We start from the raw sequence: 23,190 nt of genomic DNA, 5'->3' as shown, positions 1-23,190 counted from the left end.
CATCAGACAAAGCATGTAGGACAAATACATTTATGTTACTATAGGCAGAAACATACATATAATTCACACATTATAGCTTTGCTAAACATTTTCAGAGAATGTTGGGTACTACAATTCTCATAAATTGACATATCATAGACAATCACATGGTTTTTATTTTTCAAAAAATAAAAACTCTGATGCTCAGCTAAACTAACCTTTATTCGTTTCTCGGCCTCCAATAATTTGGCATTTGCCGCTTCTTCCTTCTTTTTCTTTTTAGCCTGTGCATGCAAAACAGGTCTCAAAGTCATGCAACAGCACCACTATAACTTGAAAATAATCTCAGAATTGAAAGGAAGCTATATGTCTCACAAGGTGCAAAACAATACATGACACATGATACTATGACAGATTTCTTCCCCGATATACATTAGAAAGATTTAGGTAAATTTTTAATTTAGAATTTGCACATATAAAATGTATTTCCTCCAGTAAAATCCCTTGCTTAATGTCTTATTGTGGCACAGAAACAATCTGGTGGTCTCCAAGACCTTTTGAGTGGAGTGAAAGCTCTGGCATGACCCAATAAATTGGGGACTCTTCAAAGATGGGCCAGCCACACAGTGACTACCTTCTGAAGACCAGCCTTATGAAGTCTAGAGAGGCAACCCCAGGGTGTTGGCCATCAAGTGATTACTGTTTCTAATGAAGCTCAAGAATGAGGTATTAAGTTTTGAGGAAGGCTGAAATCTCCGTTGAGGTAATTTACATAAAGCACTTTGCAAACCTTAAGGCACTATATAAATGTAATCTCTTTTTATAATTATCAGTAAAGGAAATACCACATGAAAAAAAAATCATAGTTCCTTTATGTTACGAAGTACATTTCTTTTATCTGAATCTATCTATAAACAATTAAAATATACCAACATTTCTAAATTCACAATACTTTTAATTTGTCTAGTTCAAGATGAAAAGATTTTAAATTAGTTTATTTTTAATCTTTAAAAATAATAAGCTATATAACATATATAAAGAATTTTGTAAGGCTTAAAGAACTTTACGAATGTGTGCTGATATCATTTTATTTCCATTTATTTGGACTTGAATACTTAGCATTATCCATTTGATATATTTTAAATATGTATAGAATTACAGATTAGAAATTAGTATCTAAAACTGAAAACAGTTTTAAAATTTTCTATGCCCAAAATAAGGTTAAATTATAAAAGTTTTTACATATTCTAGAAACTACTATATTTCTTTAAATATGAAGTTTTGGTTATCAGGATTATGTCAACAAAAGCTACAAATTCAAATTTTAAAATATCCACTACTTTCAATGCATGACTATTTAAAGAAATGATTGCTAAATTAGAAGTACATTTAGACCATAGTTAGAAAAACATGGATTCAACTGATATTTCTAAATGAAAATATATACTACAAATTGGGACACTTAGGAAAATGGATCATTCCAAAATAACCAAGTTCTTTGGAAAGCTCAGTGTTTACACCTTTTGATATTATAACTTGTTTTATTTTAATCATTTTAGAAGGAAACCTCTCTTAAATGCATTATGTGCTCTCTCTTCCACCCAAAACATAGGCTAGTGTGTATTACATAATCTATTCTTATGGGCTCAGACTAAATATTATGAACATCAATTAAGAACTCTGATGTAGGATAGGGAGGTCCTTAAGGCAGGTATAGTTGCTTGGACTATCTTGGATTTTTTTATCCTTAAATTAAATGACCCCTAAATGCTATCCCTTTTGAGTTCTTGTATGTGTTTTATAAAAATGTCCCTTTCCCTTGTTATCTGTCAACTGTCAGTTTTCGCTATTGTCAGTGTGATTGACTTTAAGAACCTATCTCAGACTTCAAGTTAATTACTTGTAATTGTCTCTGTGCTTCCTAAAAATCAGATAAACAGATTTAATATTGGAATTATTTGTAATTTTGAAATAACAAATAAGTAGATTTTGGATGAGTTACTAAGGGAATTTCCCTACTGAATACAAAACACATGAACTTTGTGTCTTTTATTTATCCATAGAAACTTTGAAAAGTATAAATTCTTAATTGTATTAAATCTGAAGGTTCTACCTCTAGAATTTGTTGGGCTCGAAGTTCTTTTTCCATTCTGATTTGCTGTATTCTCTTAATTTTCTCCTGTAGGAAATTTTTTAAATGTTTAAGATATTAAAACAACATTAAATTCAACAAAATTGTTTAGACAGAACAATCCATGTTTAAAAACATTTTAAAGTCCACAATTTTCAAAAATAGTTTTATAACTATATACATTTCAATCATTTTTATAACTGTATACACTTCAATCCACACACACAACTTCACATTTTACAGTATTAAAGGATGTCTTTTCTCAAAATGTTTGCTATGATACAAACTAAGTTATGTGCATTTAATGAAAAAGTAAATTAAAAAACATTTATTGAGTGCCTATTACATGCAAGGCACTATTCAATCAATACATAAGTCAATTAACATTTATTAAACACCTACTATGTCCCAGGCACTGGGGATACAAAGACAAAAATGAAACAGTCCCTGCTATTCAAGGTGCTTTAGAGTACACAAAAATGAAGCAGTCACGGCCCCTGCCCTCAAGGAATTTAAAATCTAGTAGGGGAAATAAAACATGTAAAGAAATAAATATATAAGATAGAATGCAGTAAGTGCCAGAAGAAACATACAAGCAAAAGTACCACACAGAGCTGACAATTCTTTATGTAGTAATAAGATAAAAGTAAAAGAGAGACAACAAAGAATAATACAAAGAGGAATATACCATGCATCAGGAAAGCTGAGTTCCCATCCTGGATCTGCTATTAACAGTATAACATCAAGTAAATTCTCTAGATCTCAATTTTCTCATCTGTAAAATAATGCCTGCCCTGTTTCGCTGGGATGTTGTGAGGATCAAATAAAAATATTTTTAAAAATAGAAAGCACTGTACAAATATAAAGAACTAGTAAGGACCATTTCTACAAATTTTATTTTCGTTTTATAAATAAAATGTTTTCAAATCTAGCTATTGATCATTAACCAATTTCTGAAAATACTGAGTATTCATGACTGAAAATTCATTAAGTAGGAAGAACTAGTGTTTTATAAAAATGTACCTCCCTTAATTTGTATGTTTAACTCCTATGTAAATGGTATACTTTGTTGCATTTGTTTTGCTATTAAATTATAAGGACTATATTTAGGGACTCAAAGAAATATATATGTATATATATATATACATATGCATATATATACATAAATATATGAACAAAATTATATCTATATATTCACCTTTGTGAGCATATATAAAATTTCACATACATACATACATGAAATTATCAAGAATAGCTTCTAAAGTACATCAAAAGAAGATGCTGAAAATTCCAGCTTTAGTTTTAAAATTTTAATTATGAATAAAAACTTATTAGTTTAATATTCCCAAATGGAAAAAGAGAACTAAGAGTTAAATCAAAACCCACTGGTTTGGGAAGATCAAGGGAAGACATGATCTGTTTGTTCATCTGCATGTGTATCTTCATATTTTGGGCTAGAAGATGATTTTATTAATGATGATCACTTTTGGAGCATGAAATTACAGATATATCTCTAGTAGTCTTTCTAATCAGTGTACCTGATGATTGTCTTCTGGTTTATGACCCTAATATCAGTTTGCAACTATGAACCTTTGTCTCCTATTTTATCCAGAACTATCTCAACACCCACTGCTGTGCTTCTTAGTAAGGCACAAATATATTGTATATTTTGAAACTTTATTTCTATGTGACTTTGCCTGATCTGATTCTGGTTTCTTCACTATGCTTACATGGTAACAAGGTACATGATGGTATTGTTTTTTATTCTCTGAAATCTAGATGAATTGATTGGTATTTCACCAAATAATCTTTTGAAGTCAATAGACTCACTACCTTCCAAAACTGTAGTATGTCATCCTACCTTTTTGTTGAAGGCCACAGCTTCTATATATAAAAGATTTGTGTCTGGATGGGCAAAGACTCTGAACTATATCTCCCACATGAATTAGGCATCAGAGGTCTAGATAAAGATCCCAAATATTATGTCTTGGAGGCTGTATATGGATGTGCAAGGAAGGGAATTCTTAGGATAGGTTTTAAGTTTTACTGACATCTTTTATCTTTTTATCAAAGTAATTTCTGGATATAATTCCTTCCCAGTGAATTTTTACTTGCAATAAAGAAAAACAACGAAGGAAAACTAATATAGTAATATGTCTGACAGTATAAGCAACATTCTATACCTACGGTCCTTCATTTCCCTCTCATAGGAAGGTGTATGTGATCATCCATTCTCTGGAATATAGGCCATCATACTTATAGTCCAATTGCCTTTTTTGTGTTTTCATTTACATTATTATATTTATTGTAATTACTCTTGTCATCAGTTATTAAGTCTGCCCATAGTCCTCTGAATTCCTCATATTGCTTCACATTGTATAATTTCTATAATGTGATTTGTGCAGCCATTGCCTAATTAAAGAGGACTCACTTATTTCTAGTTTTTTTCTACCATAAAAAGTAGTTCTAGTGTCTTTTACCTCCTTAAGGCATAATATATTCAGCAGTGGAATTGAGTGAAGGATTTTTTAAAAAAGAGAACTAGGTAATAGCTACTGCACCTACCGTCCAATGGGATTAGAACATAGCAGAAAGAGTAACTGGTGTATCTGGTGGCAAGATGTGGTACTTTCCTTTTATGCAAGTCTAGACAAGAGGTATCAAACTCAAACAGAAATAGATCCCTGCTGGCCCAGATTAACATTATATGTATTGTATGATATTTTCATTCCTTTTATTAAAACATTGACCAATTACATTTTAATCTGCTTTGGGCTGAACTCCAAGTGTGAGCCCTCTGGTCTAGATCATGTCAGTATAGTCTCCCTAGAAGACGTAGCAGCAGGAGGCTTTTGCCCTAAGAAAGCACCTTGAATTCTTTTGGACCTTCACAATTCAACATTCTCAGTACACCTGAAGAGCAGAGACAAAAATTTCTGAATATCTCTCAAGAGCAACTAAACTACCCTAAAGATCCTACATTCCTTACTAAATGTTATCATGCTATGCCCTTTTAATTAAGTGATTTATCCTTTGAACTAATTCATGCTCCATTTGGTCAAGTAAAAGAAAACACTGGAGGCTGGTTTTATAAACTATATGATTTTGAGTAAAGGGTGAACCAAAGTGTGCGTTAAGCCTGTGGTATCTTTTACAGAATCCATGACTGCAGGCTTAGGCTGTATGGATGATACCAATTAAATTGGTCAAGAAGTCAAATAGGAACCCCACGAGAGATTCAAGCTTTAATCTTATAGAATATTAAACATACTCAAAATTCAGCTGGAACATGATGCCAGTGTAATACCAAATTACCTATCGGTTTCTCCAGGGAAAATAAGTAGCTTAAATATCAAAATTCACCAACGGTTTTAAGTTCTTGTGAATGACAAATTGTATTGTGAAAAGAATTGTGAATGACAAAAAATACTGGTTATGGGGAGGTAGGTAAATAGTTTAGGCACCTACGCTATATTCAGGTTTCACCTTAGTTCAGAACTAGTTCAATTTTAAATTTCCATAATGGTTCACAATTATTTGCAAGACTGACATGATAGCTGTGTTATTAAAGGACTTCTGGTATAATGCTCCCCCCATTTGCACTCTATATTCCATTCAGTCAAGACAACTAGCTGTGTTTCAAAATTGATATTTTCCATGTCCACTCATTCTCACAAACCAATCCTCTGCCTCTTGAAACCCTCATCTTCTTTCAAGCCTCAGTTCAGGTGCCAACTCATCTGTGAAGTGTTTCTTAATACCTCATTTCTCAGTTATGCCCCTTATTTCCTTAAAATATTTTGTATTTACTTATCTTTCCTATGGGTTAGTTTCAATATACAAAAAAGCAGCATAAAATAAGTCATCATCAAGACATATGGCCCCAAATAGAAGTGGACTGGTCATATAGGAAAATAAGGGAGGGGAGGGGAATGATAAAGGAAAGACTAAAAAATTTGATTTATGGTAATCACACTCCCATCTCCCTTTGATTGCTAACACTTAGTAAAAGGTAGATGGGAAAGCATTTCATACATTCCTTTATTTCCAAAGATGAAAAACTTGTCAATTTTAACATTTTGCTCAAGTAACCTTAATTTGAAAGCTACCTTTTAACTTCAAAGAGAAAGTATATTACAGAGTGACATCTCCTAATAATTTAAGAGGAAGCCTTTTTAACCTGAAATGTTTCCAAAATTTGGTTTTCCATTGTTAATGCCTTTTAGGCAACTTAAGGAATGAGACTGAAGCAAAATATTTGACAATGATTTACCCCCTTATATTTTTAATATTTAGTCTTTCTTAATATCTTACAAGGTTGTAGAAAAAATTTTTTTCACATAAAAACTTCCAGGTATAAAAACAATGCTATAAGAGAGTTGTAAAAACATTTATTAGATTATCAATTAAAACAGTTTTGGGGGAAAATTTGGAAGCTGATATAAATCTTATATATTTAAGTGGTTGCATCTGATTGTGTTTTCTCTATGAAAGTGTATTACTCTATATTCAAGATTTAAATACATCCTCAAAATTCAATTAAAAAGGAGCTTTTTAATGAACATTTATTCTTATATAACTATAATAGCATGCTTATTATATCTCTCTTATTTAGTGGCATTTATTCTAAGAAATCAAATAAATAGTACTAAGTACAATAAAAAGGAAGTAAAATTTTACTTAAAGAATTGTGTCCATACATACAAAATAATATGTAAAACATTAATCTTAGAGGTAGTTATTTATGAAATTTAAATAGAAATAGTACATATGTAGAAACAAAAACATGGCTTTCATTATGGAAAATAAATTGGGTGTCCAAACATACCTGTTGTTTCATTATCTTTATCTGTTCTTTTTGCTTTCTTTTCTCTTCAGCAGCCATTATTGCTATTAAAAAAAAACAAAACCATGGGTAGATGTTAGCCAATATGGAATGAAGTATCAAATCCTGCTAATAAAGATGGCAATACTGACACTATGAAAATTCACAATCATCTAGAATTGATCACCTTGTTGCTTCTTCGCTTCTTTGGCAACTCGAGCTTGTTCCTGCTTTTGAAGTTTCCTCAAAAGCTTTATTTGTGCTGCTTGTCTTGCTATTTCTGAAAGATACAAAAAGGCATAGCATATCAATGACAGTTTCACGCCATACCTAATTTAAATGGTCTCAAATAATTTTACCCTTAATAGAGTTTTTAATGAAAAAGTCCAATTTTGTTTTGCACATCTAAGATGATTTATGGCTTTTTACATCATGAAATCCTTTCTTTCTTATTTTGTGTTTGACAGGAAAAAAAATTTATAATAATGTGACAGTAAAGATTTTAGAAACAGCATAAAGAAGAAATCCAGTTTACAGCAAAAAAGAAATTAAATATTTGGAGATTAATTTACCTTGACAAACACATAACCTTTATAAAACTGATGGAAATAAAGGAAGAACTAAATAATTGGAAGGTCATTCAGTGTTCATGAATAAGTTAAGTTCAACATAGTAAAAACGACAGTGTTCTCCAAAACTTAATTTATAGACAATACACAATAGCAATCAAAATACCAATGAATTTCTTTATTGGCCTGGATAAAACCATAACATGATTTACATGTAGAAAGAAAAAGGCAAGAATATTAAAACTTCCAAAAAAAATGGTGATTAAAGTGGACTTGCACTTTCAGACTTTAAAATGAAGTACTTTTCATGGAAACTAGCTGGCATTGGGAAGAAAGTAGAAATGAGATGCACAAGGCATAACAGATCCTAAAAGGTTATACTACAAATGCATACAAATGATTGAGAAATTTATTTTTTAAAAGATTCATTTTTATAATTAGAAAAAATAGTTAGCAATATGGTAGAAGATAATTTAAATTTCAATTATACTATATACTACAAAACTTCACCTGCATCATAGATGTAAATATAAAACACTATAAGATTAATAAATAATTAACTTAATTGTGACAGAAAGATAAATTTGATCAATTAAAGCACATTTGTTTTTTTCATGATGGTATAGAAGCTATATAAATATAGATGGTTTGCTTATTTATTTAAAAAAATTTAAATTAGTGGAGTCAACATTGATATACTCAGTTATATAGAAACAAACAAAATTATGTAGTCAAGACAAAAAAAGAAAAATAATGGATTAGAAAAACATTTATTGCAAATTACAGGAAGGAGGCTGGACCTGTGATTCTATTGGTATAGGGAACTCCTTCCAAAGCAGGAAAGCACATTCTTAATAAATTATAGTCCAAGCGAGTTACCTAAAGCTCTGAGAGGGAATTCAATTTGCTATTCAGGTATCTAAGACCAGTTCTCTATCCACAATTATACTATGCTGCCTTTTTTATGGCAAATATAACATAAAAATTTAACATCTAAAACTATAATTAATAAAAAATGAAAATAAAAAATCTTGGAGGTCTCCATATCAAATTTTTAAAAAAGTAAATGAAAATCAAATGCAGCAGAATAAAAGTATATTAATACATTGTAGAAAGAATTTCATATCGATAGAACTAGAAGTATAGTATATTGTAGAAATTACCAAAAAACAATAATATTCTTTCAGGACCAAAGCAGGGAATTACACTGGAAGGAAGAGACCCTTTAAGATTGGTTTAATTTGAGCCAAGTTCATGGTAGAAATGGCTTTCACCTGGGCTAACTCCCATGTTCCCTGAATAGAGAATTCATGCATCAAAGTGGTCTGGAATGCTCATTTCATATCCTGATCTTTGATCTGAAGATATCTATTCAAACTCACTGTGTCCAAGCTCAGATGACTCCTAAGGAAGGGGCAGCAGAGCAGGCAGGTAAGTGGGTGAAGTTTCTGTTTGTATTGTGGTTAGGCTAGCCTAGTCACCATTGAGAAAGTGCTGTATCCACAGCTTAAAAAGGGATAACATGAGAAGGTTACAAGTAGTCAGATAAAGGCTTAATATTTTTCCCTTCTGAGTCTTGGCCTAGTGGACGATTTGTTTCTTTTCAGCAATTACTAGAATAATATAAGACATTTTTCTTGTGGCAAGGTGATTAATTTCTGAGGAGTGGGGTAACAATGCTAGAAGGTAGATATAATTCTATCATGAGGGATACTCATGAATGTACTGGCCTTGAAATGGTTTTGTCAAGCACGACTGATGGCTCATTCCTGAGTTTTCCTCTTTAACCTTTCCCTTGCCAATGTGAAGGAAAAACTAAAAATTTCCAAGACTGCATCATATAAAATAAGGGGCATATCTTGTAAAAATATCTAATGATAGAAGCTTTTAAGGTCAATTTCATATCTGTCTATATTCCTCCCTTGGTGGGGTGTATGGTGGGCCATACCCTTGTAAAAAAAGACTTAAAAGTTCAGAAAGAGTATCCAAAACATACACTATCTAAGAGTAAATGTAAGAATCTACCCTCACAGTCCCCGATTTCTGCCAAGAAGGAAAGGAGGAAGATTTTTGTAAGTGTTCTCCAGAAGTGAAAAGCACTGTTTTTAGTCATTATGATAATATATTCAGTTTTATATTTAGAATTCCTTCCATTTACATTATTATAGTCCTTATATATATTTCCTTCCTGGTTGTGCTTATTTTACTTTGCAATAATGCATAGAGTTCTTCTTACATTTAAGTTTCTCTTAATTCTTTATGTTCAACATTTCTATATGGTGCAATAGAATCTTATTAGATTCACATACCATAATAGTCTAATATATGTCTACATTAAGATATATTCTTTGTTTTGAGTCCTTTATATTCTCAGAAAATACTATTATAAATATATCTGCCTCAGTCTTCCTGGAGTGGGGGGCATTATTTGCCCAGCAATGAGATTTCTGGATCAAAAGTTAGAGCCATTTTAATGGCTCTTTTCTTTTTAATTTCAGTTCCAACTTGCCTTCTAGAACTGGATCAATTCATAGCTCAAAAAATAGTGAGTATATTAGTCTGCCAGTCCCTCAACAATCAGATGCTCCAACACAGACTATTTTTCCAACTTTTTTCATATCTCAAAATTCTTTGAGTGTGAATTATAACCCAAGAGTTATTTGGACTTTTATTTCTCTTATGATTAGTGATTTGAAGGAATGATTCATATGACAATTATTTGTTTATATTCTATGACCACTTATAGGAGCTCCTGGTTTCTGTTTAGGTAATATTTGATGCAAAGTCTTTTTTTTTTCTACAGTAATTTCTCCCTTCATTATCCTAGCTGCATTGATTTTGTTTGTGCAAAACATTTTCAATTTTACATAAATAAAATTATCTATTTCATTTTTTGTGATTAACTTTATAATTAGTTTGATTTAAAATTCTCCCCATAATCAGAGCTATGAAAGGTACTTAATATAATTCTCTTCTATTTGATGGGGTAACTTTTCTAATTCAGGCAATCATGTTGAGTTCCTAGGGGTATATGATATTGATGCCTGTTAAACCTAATTGCTGCCATTGTGCTCACCAATTTTTCCAAATACTGAATATTTCTCAAAATAATATGTTTTTAGTTATGTTATAATGAACACTGGGCTGCTTAGCTTTTTATTTTTTGATACTTATTTAAATCTGACCTGCTATTCTAGTTTTCTGCTTTTTATACTTCTGTCAAACATATTGGATGATTACTTCTTTATAATATAATTTGATATTTGAAAGTCTTAACTCCCCAGAGAGGCATTTCAAGAACATAAAGAGGTAAGTCATCACTATTTCTGAACTACTACAAACAATCTAATCTTTCTGCTGTGGATGTCTGTAGCCCCCAGCAGTGAGAGTGAACCCCAGATTGCAAAGGTCTCTGGGTAGCCATGGCATGGCCAGAATCAGTCACACAACCTAGTCATCACATGAGGCTCCAAAAATCCCTCCTGTACTTGGCAACAACTAGTTAGCCTTGTTCTACACACTGAAACCAAACATTTCCCTGAGAATCTGAACTAGATAGTTACATATTTACCTGTGATTTATTATCCTATAGAAAACTCTGCTTAGAGTCACTGAGGTAATCTAAATCCATTGTTCCCATCTTGTAAATCATTACTAAACATTGTCCCTGCAAAAGGCTTACCTAATCCCTTAGCCTACATCGCATTTCCTATAAATTGTAGACCCCCATATCATTAAACTTCATCATTTCTCAAAGAGACTTGTCTGCGTGGGTCTTTAGATAGTATTGACCCTCTTGTAAATCCCAGACCCATCCTATTTGCCCTGGTAGGCTATGCACAAACCATGTCGTTTGAACTGTACTCATCAGAAGTCAATAATTCCATTATAAAGAATAATAAGCTGTATCTGATAAGATAAAATGTAATGAGGTCACAGATAATAAATTACACATTTGTGTTTAAAAAATAAGTCACATAAATGCACCCTCCTTTCAAAGGGTAAGTATGACTAGTGAGGCAATCTTCCAACTGAAAAAGAACTTAGGGTTTTAGTATCCAGAGAATCAACAATATGATATGGAGTCAAGAAAACTAAATTACTATAAGGCTTCATGAAATGTTCTGTGAACATTCCCATAAATCTATTTGTTCTGATCATATTTGGAACGTTATAGCCAGTTTGAGTTACTATATTTTAGGAGGGACACAGGAGAGGAAGGGTTTTAAGTTAGGAAAACCATACAAGTATAAGTTGAAGGAACTAGTGATGATTAGCCTGGAAAAGAGAGGACTGGGAAGGTGGGGAAAGAAAGTTGGAAAGGATAGCAGTCTATAAAATAAAAAAAAGTTATCACAGGGAAGAAAGATTAGATTTATTCTCTTTAGCTCTCAAGATGAGAACTATGACCAAAAAAAGAGAAAATTGCTGAGAAGTAGACATTAATCAGTCAAGAAACTTTTATTAGGTGCCTAATCTATGCCAGGTGAGGCAGCTAGCAGTTGGGTGGCTCAGTGGATAGAGTGCTGGGCCTGTGGTCAGGAAAAACCAAGTTCAAATCCAGCTTAAGTCGTTTACTAGGTGTGTGACCCTATGGCAAGTCACTTAACCATAGTTTGCCTTAATTCACTGGAGAAGGAAATAGCAAATCATTCCAGTTTTTTTTGCCAAGAAAACCCCATGGGCAGCACTGGCATGGAATGGTCCATAAGATCATGAAGACTCAGACATGAGTGACTAAACAACAATGTAGCAGGTGCTGTACTAATTGTGGGGAACAAATCAAAGCAAAAGACAGTCCCTTCTCAAGGAGTTCAGTAAAATGGGGGAGAACAACAGGAAAACAACTATGTAAAAGAAGATATATATTTTAAAGAACCTATTTTCAGTCTCACTGAGCCTAGAATAAATTGGGGTTAATCAGCAAAAAGAAGGTGCTATCATTAAGGAACAGGAAAGTCTTTTTATAGAAGTTAGGATTTTTGTTGCGACATGAAGGAAACAAGAGAAGCCAGAATGCAAAGGTGTAAAAGAGAGAGAGAATCTCAGGCATGGAAGAATTTAGGGTCAAGAAATTCACAACAAAGAGAGCTATCCCAAAATGGAATGGACTGAGTGGGTTTCTCTTCAATAAAGATATTCTAGCAAAAGCCAGATTGATTCCTTGCCAAAGCATGACAGAAAGAAATTCTGATTCAGAAATTTCAAATTCTGAGATTCTGCAGTTCGAGCTCCAATGACACCACCATGATCCCATCCCTAAAACCGAAATCAATCCATGCCCCAAACTAATGTATTCCTGAATTTTCTTGTCCAGAGAGTTTCAGGCTACAAAGTATAGCTATAGTCTATCTAGAAAGAAATACTGTGACTTTTTTTAAAATTTGCTAAACTACCAGATGGACGGAGATCCATACCTTATTGTATTACAATCAGATAACTAACTTGGGAGCAGTCCCAAGTCTGAATCAGTAGTAGGTTAGGTGAATAATTTTCCCAAGTTGTTTTATTTATAGGTTTATGGCCTATAATGAAAGTCTGAGTTTGGGAATTTTGTAGGGAACCTGAACTATCCTCCTCCTCCAATCAAACTATGTGATCAGAGAATTTCAGTTAGCCCGACATTGCTGGAAGTGATTATATATATGCCTTGGCAGAAGTACAAAAGAGGCTCTTCTATGAAAGGTTGGCTTTGGGCCATTGAAAACTCTGACTCTTTACCTGGAATCCTAATTGGCCTAGGATTTTCTAGGTAACCTTGATCTAGTATGATACCAACTCATATGTACAGACCTATAAAACATGCTGAGATCAAGAACAGGATGGAGAATTTATAGGTTCTTGCATTTGCTCCCTATCATGAAAAACTTTAACAGAAACATCCCTAAATTTTTCTAAGTATCTGCTTCTTCTGGAGGAAGTGATTTCATCATGATGATGGATATTCTCAGAGAAAATGGTCCAGTTCCTCTGCTATGAAAGCTTTTCTACAATCAATGAAACTTCCCATAAATTCTTTCTTTTAAAAAAAATTCCACAGCTTTCCAGAGCATCTTTTCTCTGACAAAAGACAGTTATTATTTTGTTTCTGGACACTGCTAATCACTGCCATATCAATGAAGATATCAATCACATAACATCTCCTAGCCAAATGTCTGCATGGAAATGACATTATTCTCAGATACACTTCTATTTTTCGTACTTCCCACCAATAACTGGACTGCTTTTCTCCTTACAAAGTAGTTCTTTTTCAACAACTTCATGCACACATTCACCAATATGTGTCACTAACTTTGGTCTTGTCTATATTTCATTCCTGAACAGGGAGAAATCTGACAGAGGTTTATACCAATAGTCAATTTTGACCTAGAGGAACTCCAGGATGCTCAGGCAGACCTCCAAAGAAGGTAGAACTCCATCATGATTCAATGATCAAGAGATAAATCATCATTGGATACAAAGTGATATCCTATGATCCAAGAATGTAGCTATCTGAATAATATCTTCTGTCTTACCATCCCTCTAAAAAATGAGAAGATAGAGATATTCCAACATATCAACACCATGGTCTTTCAGTTAGAACTTTCTGCTTCCAGAAATCTCACAAAGACACCCCAAACCCATCCATTTTTTCTCTATCTCTTTTCTTACCTTCTGTCTTAGAATTGATATTGATTCTAAGACAGAAGAGCAATAAGGGGTAGGGAATTGGGGTTAAGTGACTTGCCTAGGGTCATACAGCTAGGAAGTATGTGAGGTCAGATTTGACCAACTCCTGATTCCAGGTCTGATGCTCCATTTACTGAGCCTCCAAGCTCCCCCACCAATACACTCTTCAAAAGTCTCTGATATTAATGTATAGTCCAGAAAATATTATGGATTGAGAAACACTTGATACCCAGGGGCAGCATGGGTAACTGTAGTACCTAAAAGATTGAGAAGGCTTTAAACCTAAAGAAGAAATATGCTCCAAATTTCATTGTTATGGAAGTTAAGACATAGTACACCTATAATAACCCATACGATTTAGTCTGTGAGGTAAGAGAGGACGCCATAAAAAGAGAAAGATGTCAGTGCCACCTAATATTAGGAAATCTCTCCAGAATATACAGAAACCCCCCCCCCCAACTTTAAAAGAGAGTGAACCACAGTGAGTGTTTAAAATGATACTAACTCCTTGACAGCCTCCTCTCTTTTTGCTGATCCCTATGTGAAAGGGTCTCTGACTTTTTTTCATGGTTAATTGACATATCTCTGACCTATTCTTCTTTGTGTTTCTTATAACACAAAAGTTCTCCTGAAATTGATAAATTCTTCTTATTTCTTTTTCAGACCACATTTAAATGACTCCCCAATATTTCTATGAAGGACTAGGAAACCAATACTTCTCTAATCCATCCTCCACTCACATAAGTGGCAGGCAAGCCTAATGACAAAAGGTCATTTTCTTCCTGAAAGAAAAAAAAATGAACTCAATCTCCTCCCATTAAAATAGATGAAATTGGTAATAATACCATTAAGTGAAAATACTTGAATATCAGCTCAAGAATAGAATAAACATTGTATCTTCTCTGACAATGTTCACGGTTGATAGTGGTAAATTTTTGACATGGCATATGCCAAGCCAAAACAACCATAAAATAGATATGGACAAAGGAATATTTTGAATATGATAGCAGTGCAATCCATCAACAGGATGTTGTAATGACTGATGATATTCAATAGATTTCATAGATGAAAAACTATGTTTCAAACAAAAATGTCATTGGATAGAAGAAAAGTCATTTAGACAAACTCATTGCAGATCAGCATCTGATAAGCTGATCATTATTAGCTTTTTCTGTGAAAATGTCAGCAACATTGCTGATTTGTGGAGGGGTCAAAGTCATTAGACCTTCTGGACTGGAAAGTTTGCATCAGCATATTATTTACACCATTTTCAGCCCATGATAAAGCAGATAAATCACTGACACACATAAGGCACATAATTATATCTTTGCTTACAACTGAGTCTAAAGAACATAATAAGCAATTAATAAATTCTTATTATAGCTGTATTAGGGCACTTGGTACCAGATACTCTATTTCTTGAAAAGCTTTAACCTCTAGAGAGCAATACAATCAAAGAATTATTGGAAAGTACTATTAGAAGATAAAAGTGTCCACTTTGCACCAGCACTCCTGTTTGAAGGAAAATTTTAGGGTAGATGTGAATATTCTTTGAGCTAACATCTACAAAATAGCATACTTGGCATAGCAGACACCATGAAGCAATATTACCACAACCGATTTGACTATTACTATGCACAAAATAAAGAATAATTTTCAGTAAAGCGATAACTTTTTTCATTTATTCATTAATTGAACACTTATTAAGCATTTATTAAATGTAAAACATTCTTAGACACTGGGTTAGGTTTTTAAAAATATAAATAAAAATGTTTCTATATCAAACTTATATCGTTTGGAGGAAACAATGTATATAAAGATAAAGGAATATTGAAAAAATCTGAAGAAGAGAGCACTCACAATTTGGGAAAAACAGGAAATGCTCAACTGAGGAAGTGGCAGTTGAGCTGAGCCATTAAGGAAAATTAGATGTATGTGAGGAGGATTTGGATTTAAGGTAGAATCTTCCTGGATATCTTCATAAGATGCTACTATCTCCACTTTGGTCACCATTCCTATGCTGTGGCCTAGACTTGGACTCTGCTTTCGGGACACTGGGCTTTCATCTAATATTATTCAATTCCAGGCAAGCATCCACACTCACACCTGGCCAGCTCCATTCTATGCCACCTTCCCCCTTTATGCATTATCTTCCACCACTAGAAAGTAAGCTCCTTGTGATCAGAAACTATCTTATTGGGAGCAGCTGGGGGACTCAGTGGATTGAGAGCCAGGCCTAGAGAAGGGAGGTTCTGGGTTCAAATCTGACCTTAGACACTTTTTACTTGTGTGACCCTGGGCAAGTCACTCAGCCCCCATTGCCTAGCCCTCACTGCACTTCTGCCTTGGAACCAATACAATAAGACAGAAGGGTTTTAAAAAAAGAAAGAAATATTCTTACTGGTATTTGTATCCCTAGACTTTGGCACTCAGCATCTCCTCCCTCTCTCTCTCTCTCTCTCTCTCTCTCTCTATTTGTATGTCTAACACTGTGCTGGAATTCTATTTGAAGCCATAGAAACAAAAAATAGAAGGCATAAAATGATAAGTTGAAGTTTAACAATTGGTAGGACCATTTTTATGGGAATAAATCTGGAAAAGTAGACCGTTTACATCTTTTAAGAACTCTTTATACCAGGGGTCGGCAACGTATGGCTTTCCAGCCATATCTGGCTCCACCAGTCTAGGCAGAGCCCCAGGATGTGCCCTATGGGGCCCCCTTCAGTCCCCACCCCATATTCCAGTGCCTTCCACCTCCATCCTCCTACTTCTGCAGGCGTTTATGGCTCTCACAGCCAAAAAGGTTGCAGACCATTGCTTTATACTAATGATGAAAAGGATGGCTATATAAGCCGGTCTTTTGATATAAAGATCATAATGAGGCAAAGGACACAATATGAGGCATCAAGACATCTAGAAATCTTGGGAAGTTATTAAACTTAAGACTCCTTTTACAGTCATCCATATTTTATATGATCTTATGAAATATTACAGAAGGATTACAACTCATTTAAAGAGTAAGAGATCAATAATTCAATAATCACCTCAATATACTTTCCGCCATTATGATTAGTCTCCATGAAGAATAACATCAGCTGAAGTATAACAATATATACTTATAACGTTACAACCATTCAAATGGTAAAATTCCTAAATCTAATATATTAACTACCGAGATTTTTTTTATATGTAGAGAAGGCAGGAACTGATTAGGTATAAACTGATTAGGTATAAACTGATTAGGTATAAAGATATCTCCACAACAAAAGAATTACAGAAGAAGCATCACAAGATTTCAAAGACAATATCAAAATTATTCTAACTATCCTCAAGATGAAAGGTTAACAAAGTTGGTAACTATTATAATATTCTTCTGGCAATATCTTTACCAAAGTTCTTCTAAACTAAATACTATACCACAATGCCTACCATTTTTGGTAGTCTTTAGAACTCGGGACATTACAGCATGGATTTTACTATAGGATAAATTTATAAATTCAAGAAATAAAAACAATAGCACTGTACTAATCAATCATATCAAGCATCTGCTATCATCAATAGCTTAAACATTAAGCAGATGTGATTGTTCAAAGATTTGAACTAAGATCCTATAAAGTCGTACCCTTATGATATAGCTAGTTGTTTTAGAATTGTGGTACTTATTTTATCCTTTGGTCAACACTAAAATTGCAAAAGAAGATGTAACTTTATTCCATCTATAAAAGCTTTCCTTATTTAAAATACTTTGAACATTGGGCAGTTAACTTTTTGGATGCTACTGTCTAAATCCTAAGAGAAATATTCAAGAGGATATAAAAATATGGAAACTGATGGTTCATAGAAGGCTGTCCATTTCATGCAGACCACAGTTACCCCTTTTCAAACACCTAGGTGGAGCTGATTTGTGGGGGTGAATTAGTCAGGTTTAATTTCATTTAGAAAGTAACAAGACATCAAGAACCTATGACACAGCTATTCTGAGGTGCAGAGAACTGCAACCTTTCATACTGACATGTAGTTTTGTGGTAGTCAGCTAATGTATCCATCAATGCCAGGAATGTACTTCTTCCCCATCTCAGCTTTTCAAAATTTTCCACTGTCTTTGAGGCTCAACTTATGTGTTACCTCATAAATGATCCCTTCTCTGAGTTTCTAGCTACAAACACTCTTTCCTTAAATTTTCTTAGAGTGCTTTGTCTAGATGTCTTCTTTTCCCTATTGACATTCTACCTTATATGATAATTATCTGATTATGTATCTTAAGTGTCAGAAGACTTTAAACTTCTTGAGCTGTTTTTCATCTCCATATTTAACAGTGTCTCACACACAATCAGATGCTTATTGTTTGCTGAACTATTCTGAAGCTGCTTTATGGGGTCAGTAATATGATAAATGATAAGTCTGAAGAATTAGAGAACTGTGGTAGTAATATATGTCTGTATCAGGGAAAGATGTTCATTAAAAACATAAGGATTCCTTGAATTTTGCAACCTAGGCATCATTACATTCTAAAATGTGCTAATTGATAAAGAAACAAAACTTCAATGTGCTTTGTATAATAATTTCAATTTTTTAATAATACATGCCCAGATCAAATTGCTTACCAGCTCTGGGAAGAAGGGGAGAGAGATCATTTGGATCATATAACTTCAGAAAATTTATGTGGGAAATTATTATTATATGTAATTGGAAAAATAAAATATCTTTATGAATTAAAAAATAATAATAATTTCATTTTTTGTATTTCTATCCCTACCCTCAAGAAGGTTACACTTTTCTGGAAGCAAATAACAGTTAAATTAAAAATGCATGCAGTTTGAAAGGCATACAATATTAATAATTAAGGTGATCAGGAAAAATTCTCTAGTAGAAGATGGCACATGAACCTGTGAAGAAAGCTATAGATTTTAAATTGTATAAAAGTGTATTCGAGAAATGGGGACACAGTCTTTGCAAAAGTATGGAAGTACTGAATTTTGAAATAATTATGTGAGTTTGGCTGGAATACAGAATACCTAAAAAGGAATAATATGGAATATCTCTGAAGATGGCCTAGAGCCAAACTGAAAGGGTTTTAAATGCCCTGCTCTTTAGGCAATATGAACTACTAAAGGTTTTTTGAGTAGGAGGTGAGCAACATGGTTAATTCTGAGACACAGAAAGATTATTTTAGACACTATTTGGAGAAAGTAAGAAAAGGGAATGTCAGGAAGAAAGGAAAACTACTAGGAAGACATAAATATTCTAGTTCCAAGGTACCAAACATGAAGCAGCCCAAACTAGATTAAAATGTCCACATTCAGCTCACAGGGATTCTGATCCCTAAGGATAGTGCTCTGCACCCCGTCTCTATCCCACCTGTTTTTTTTTTTTCATTTTGTCTTCACTGGTCTAGATGTTAAGTGATAAAGGCCTGAACTAGGAAGTTGTGACCAGAGACAAGAGAACAAAAAGTATAGAGCCCTGAGCAGAACCTGAGAAGATACCACAAGTTCAAGTGTAGAACAAAGACAGTAACTAAGGAGTAGTCAGGCAGGTAGAAGGTGGACAAAGTAGTCAAAAGGTGGAGTGTATCAAAAATGGCAAATACTACAGAGAAGTTTAAAAAAAAGTTGCTATCTAAGACTTAGTTAGAAGATCTAACAATTAAGAGATTATTGATAACCTTGCAGAAGGCAGTTTCACTAGAGGAGTGGGAAGAAAAAAGATATTATAGGATACCTAAGATGGCAGCTTGAAGTGAATGACAGAATCAAGTGGAAATTTTTAAGGGATGGGAAGAGCTGAGCACTTCTACAAGAAGCAAGAAAAGAGACTAAAAACTGGGAGGTTCTGAAGAGGTCAAATCCAATGTTACCAATGAGGCTATTCAGGTTGAGATAACTATAGAAATTTTTGGACTGAAAGATGGGATGGAGATGTAAGCTTGAATACCATATTGGTATAATTAAATAGTGGAGATTAAGTTATCAAGAATAAAAGAGAGAAGAAAAAAGGCCAAGAATAGAGTGTGCAAAAGATAATTTAAGGAGTTACAAGACAAGGAGCAAATGAAAGAAATTAAAGAAAGACTGGTCAGAAACATAAAGATAACCAGAAACACATCATGACACTAAGGGCAAAATAGGACAAAGGATAAAAAGGGGGGGGGGGAATCAAGTAAATACTACTTAAAGTTAATTCTTACTAAAAAGGCATTTTATAAGGATTATGAATACAAATAAAGGATTTGCAATACATTGAACAATGTAATGATAAAAGAGAAAGCAACACAAATGTTTGTATTCTAAGAGCATTTACTTTTTTGCCTAAATTTTAAGAATAAAAATTATTCTAATTATAAAAGCAGTACCATTTAAATACTTAATAATGATAACAATTATATCATCTAGGCATATTATGCATAAATGTTAAAGTCCATCCATGCTTCAAGCAGCTGTATATATCTTAAGTTCTTATACAATTCATGCAATCCATCAATGCACACCATCCATCCTTTCACACATCCTTCAGAATATTCAGTTGCCTAATTACATGATGGGAACTAAAGGTTGCACTTGACCATTATTTATGCTTGTCTGAGTATTATTTTTTACTCATACTAACACTTATTTGTTAGGGTGAATGCCTCCTTAAAAGAATCTAAAAGAAATTATAAAGTAATAAAATTACTATACTAGTACAATAGGTAGAACAAAAAGCTCCCTCAGCATTCTAGTTTTCCATAGGGGGCAGAAGATTATTTATCACAAATATTTTAAAATTAATCAAAGAAAAGATAAATCCCATAATTTAAAAATTTTTAGAAATAAAATTTCACTGTATAGTCACAGTACATATATAAATATATGTGTACATATAAGAACATTTATATGTGTAACTGGAAACTCTGATATCATTTCTGACAATTGATTATTAAAATCCTAGGCCAGAAATGCTTCTTTCAGTAAGCTTTTCCACATGTCGGAGATAACACAGAAACTTTTCCTTTATCATAATAGCCATGACATATCATTTTGAACCATAACTAGATCTGATGTTGTTATGAGCTCTTTCAGTTTGATAAGAAGGCACTACTTCACAGAGAAATATTCTGTGACGTACTTAAAGTACTCCTTTATTCTGATTGTGGGCTACTTGGGCATTATGAAGAAATAGAGACAAAGTGTGCCTTGCAATTATGATTATAAAACTATCCATAAAAGCCCAAATAAAACTAATTTAGAGGACTACGCAAGAATCCAAACTAAAAGACTGGGTTACTTACCAGTAATGGGAGTTCTCTGACTGAAAATTTACTCCACAGATCCATACATATTGGAGTTATTCACATGTACCACCTCAAGGAATCGGGAGCTGTTGAAATGAGAATTTCCAGAAGGTTGGCACGTGCCTTGTAGCATGTGCCAAGTGCTGGTCGATTCCCTCCCTGTGCAAGCCATAGCAGCTTGACCCCCAACTCTGTAATTTGGATTATATGGCTGGGACACATTCTAAATACAAGGCAGTGCATGTTTGTGAGAGTGGCTCTTAAAAGGAGATTACCCAATCAAAGAACTCCAGTTACTAGTAGGTAATCCTTATTTTCCCATTGTTTTGTTTTCTTCCACAATTCTCCACTCTGGAAACTAAAAGTAATACCCTAAGGAGATGTGGATGCGGCTAAATTCATATTCCCAAGTCTGGTTCACAAGCATACCAAATGTACTAAGCTAGAAATACAAAAAATACTTGTCTTCAAAAAGGAGATAACTTTTCACACATACTAAATTAAAATTTCAGTCATACATACTATGCTTCTTACCTTGGGCTTGCAGCTTCCTTAAGAGTTTGGCATCTGTATTATCAAGAAATTCACTGCTGCCAACATTTGGAGGTCGACCTTTGCGCCGTCTCATCCTGGATTCCTCTCTAGCACGCTGTCTGTCTGGATTGGGGGGTCGTCCTCTGCGACCTTCCATTGCCCTGATTCGGGGGATGACTTCCTCTTCCTTCAGAAGACACCACTGCATTCCCTTTTAATTAATATTTTACAAAAATATGTGATGAACAAAATGAATGTAAAATAGCAATATATTTAGATGAAAAATAGCAATATGTCTAGTTATGGTCATTTCATCGAGATTTTCAAAAGCACACAACTGGAAACAATTTTGTACGATTTATATTGCAGATTATACATAATTATTTCTGCCTTTGGAGTCTGCTTAAATATATTATTTAAATAAACTCCCCAAACACCGTGAAGGTAACTTCTGGTTGAATCAATTTGTTGCAGTTTGTCAACAGTATGATTACTGTAACGGAATCAGCAGCACTGGCTGTTCAAACATATCAACATGTTTAAGGATTATGGTGATTAGAAAGACTGGTTTACCATTTCAATGGAAAGTTAAAGGAAGAGTAGTTTAGGAACATTTCTACAATATTGTAAAAGAAAATTCCCTAGCTTTAGTTTTCTCATATTTTTAAGTGTCAATAAAAATGAATATATCTATATCTTATTTATATCTCAAAGGGATGTGAATTATTTCCCCCATTCTTTTTCTGTTCTCAGGTTGTCACAAAACAAGGACAAAACTTGAAAAAGTGCTCAAAGGAGAGGCAATATTTTTAAGGGGACTTTATGATTTTACTTAATTTTTCTCCAGAACTGTTAAGGCTATGATGATTGGGTATTTTTTTTTGGGGGGGGGGACAGGAAGACTAATTTCTTTGTTGAAGTTTTATTTAAAATGATTATAATATAAAACCTTTAGGGAAAATTAATTTATTTCAACAAATCTAAATTAAAAAGCACTTTTCAGTTCTTGGGTTACACTTTAAGCAACTGACTATATAAGGCTTTAATGAAAAAGGAATATATAATTGCTAAGTTACAATCTTTTACATTTTCTAAAAGGCTTCTACCTACCTTGAACTTAAGATCACTGCTACTACTCTCAAATTTGGGATAGTTTTCATTTAGCTGATATGGAAGAGAGCTCATATTGGTTGGTCTCCCATCCCATTAATCA

At 33.4% G+C, this 23,190-nt stretch overlaps 1 protein-coding gene across 1 annotated transcript in view; it reads right to left on the bottom strand.

The window, feature by feature from the left end:
- Positions 1 to 23,190, bottom strand: part of BAZ2B (bromodomain adjacent to zinc finger domain 2B) — a 165,489-nt gene that overhangs the window by 69,226 nt on the left and 73,073 nt on the right. The window contains exons 11-15 of the mRNA XM_044669110.1: positions 21,978 to 22,188; positions 7,123 to 7,215; positions 6,939 to 7,000; positions 2,093 to 2,158; positions 198 to 263 (exon numbers count right to left, since the gene is read on the bottom strand). Coding sequence (XP_044525045.1) covers positions 198 to 263; positions 2,093 to 2,158; positions 6,939 to 7,000; positions 7,123 to 7,215; positions 21,978 to 22,188 — 498 coding nt within the window. The remainder of the gene's footprint in view (positions 1 to 197; positions 264 to 2,092; positions 2,159 to 6,938; positions 7,001 to 7,122; positions 7,216 to 21,977; positions 22,189 to 23,190) is intronic.

This window comes from Gracilinanus agilis, chromosome 3 (genome assembly GCF_016433145.1).
Source record: "Gracilinanus agilis isolate LMUSP501 chromosome 3, AgileGrace, whole genome shotgun sequence".
Taxonomy (NCBI): Eukaryota; Metazoa; Chordata; class Mammalia; order Didelphimorphia; family Didelphidae; genus Gracilinanus; species Gracilinanus agilis.
Note: the sequence above shows the minus strand (reverse complement) of the source record. Positions and strands in the feature narration are given on the sequence as shown.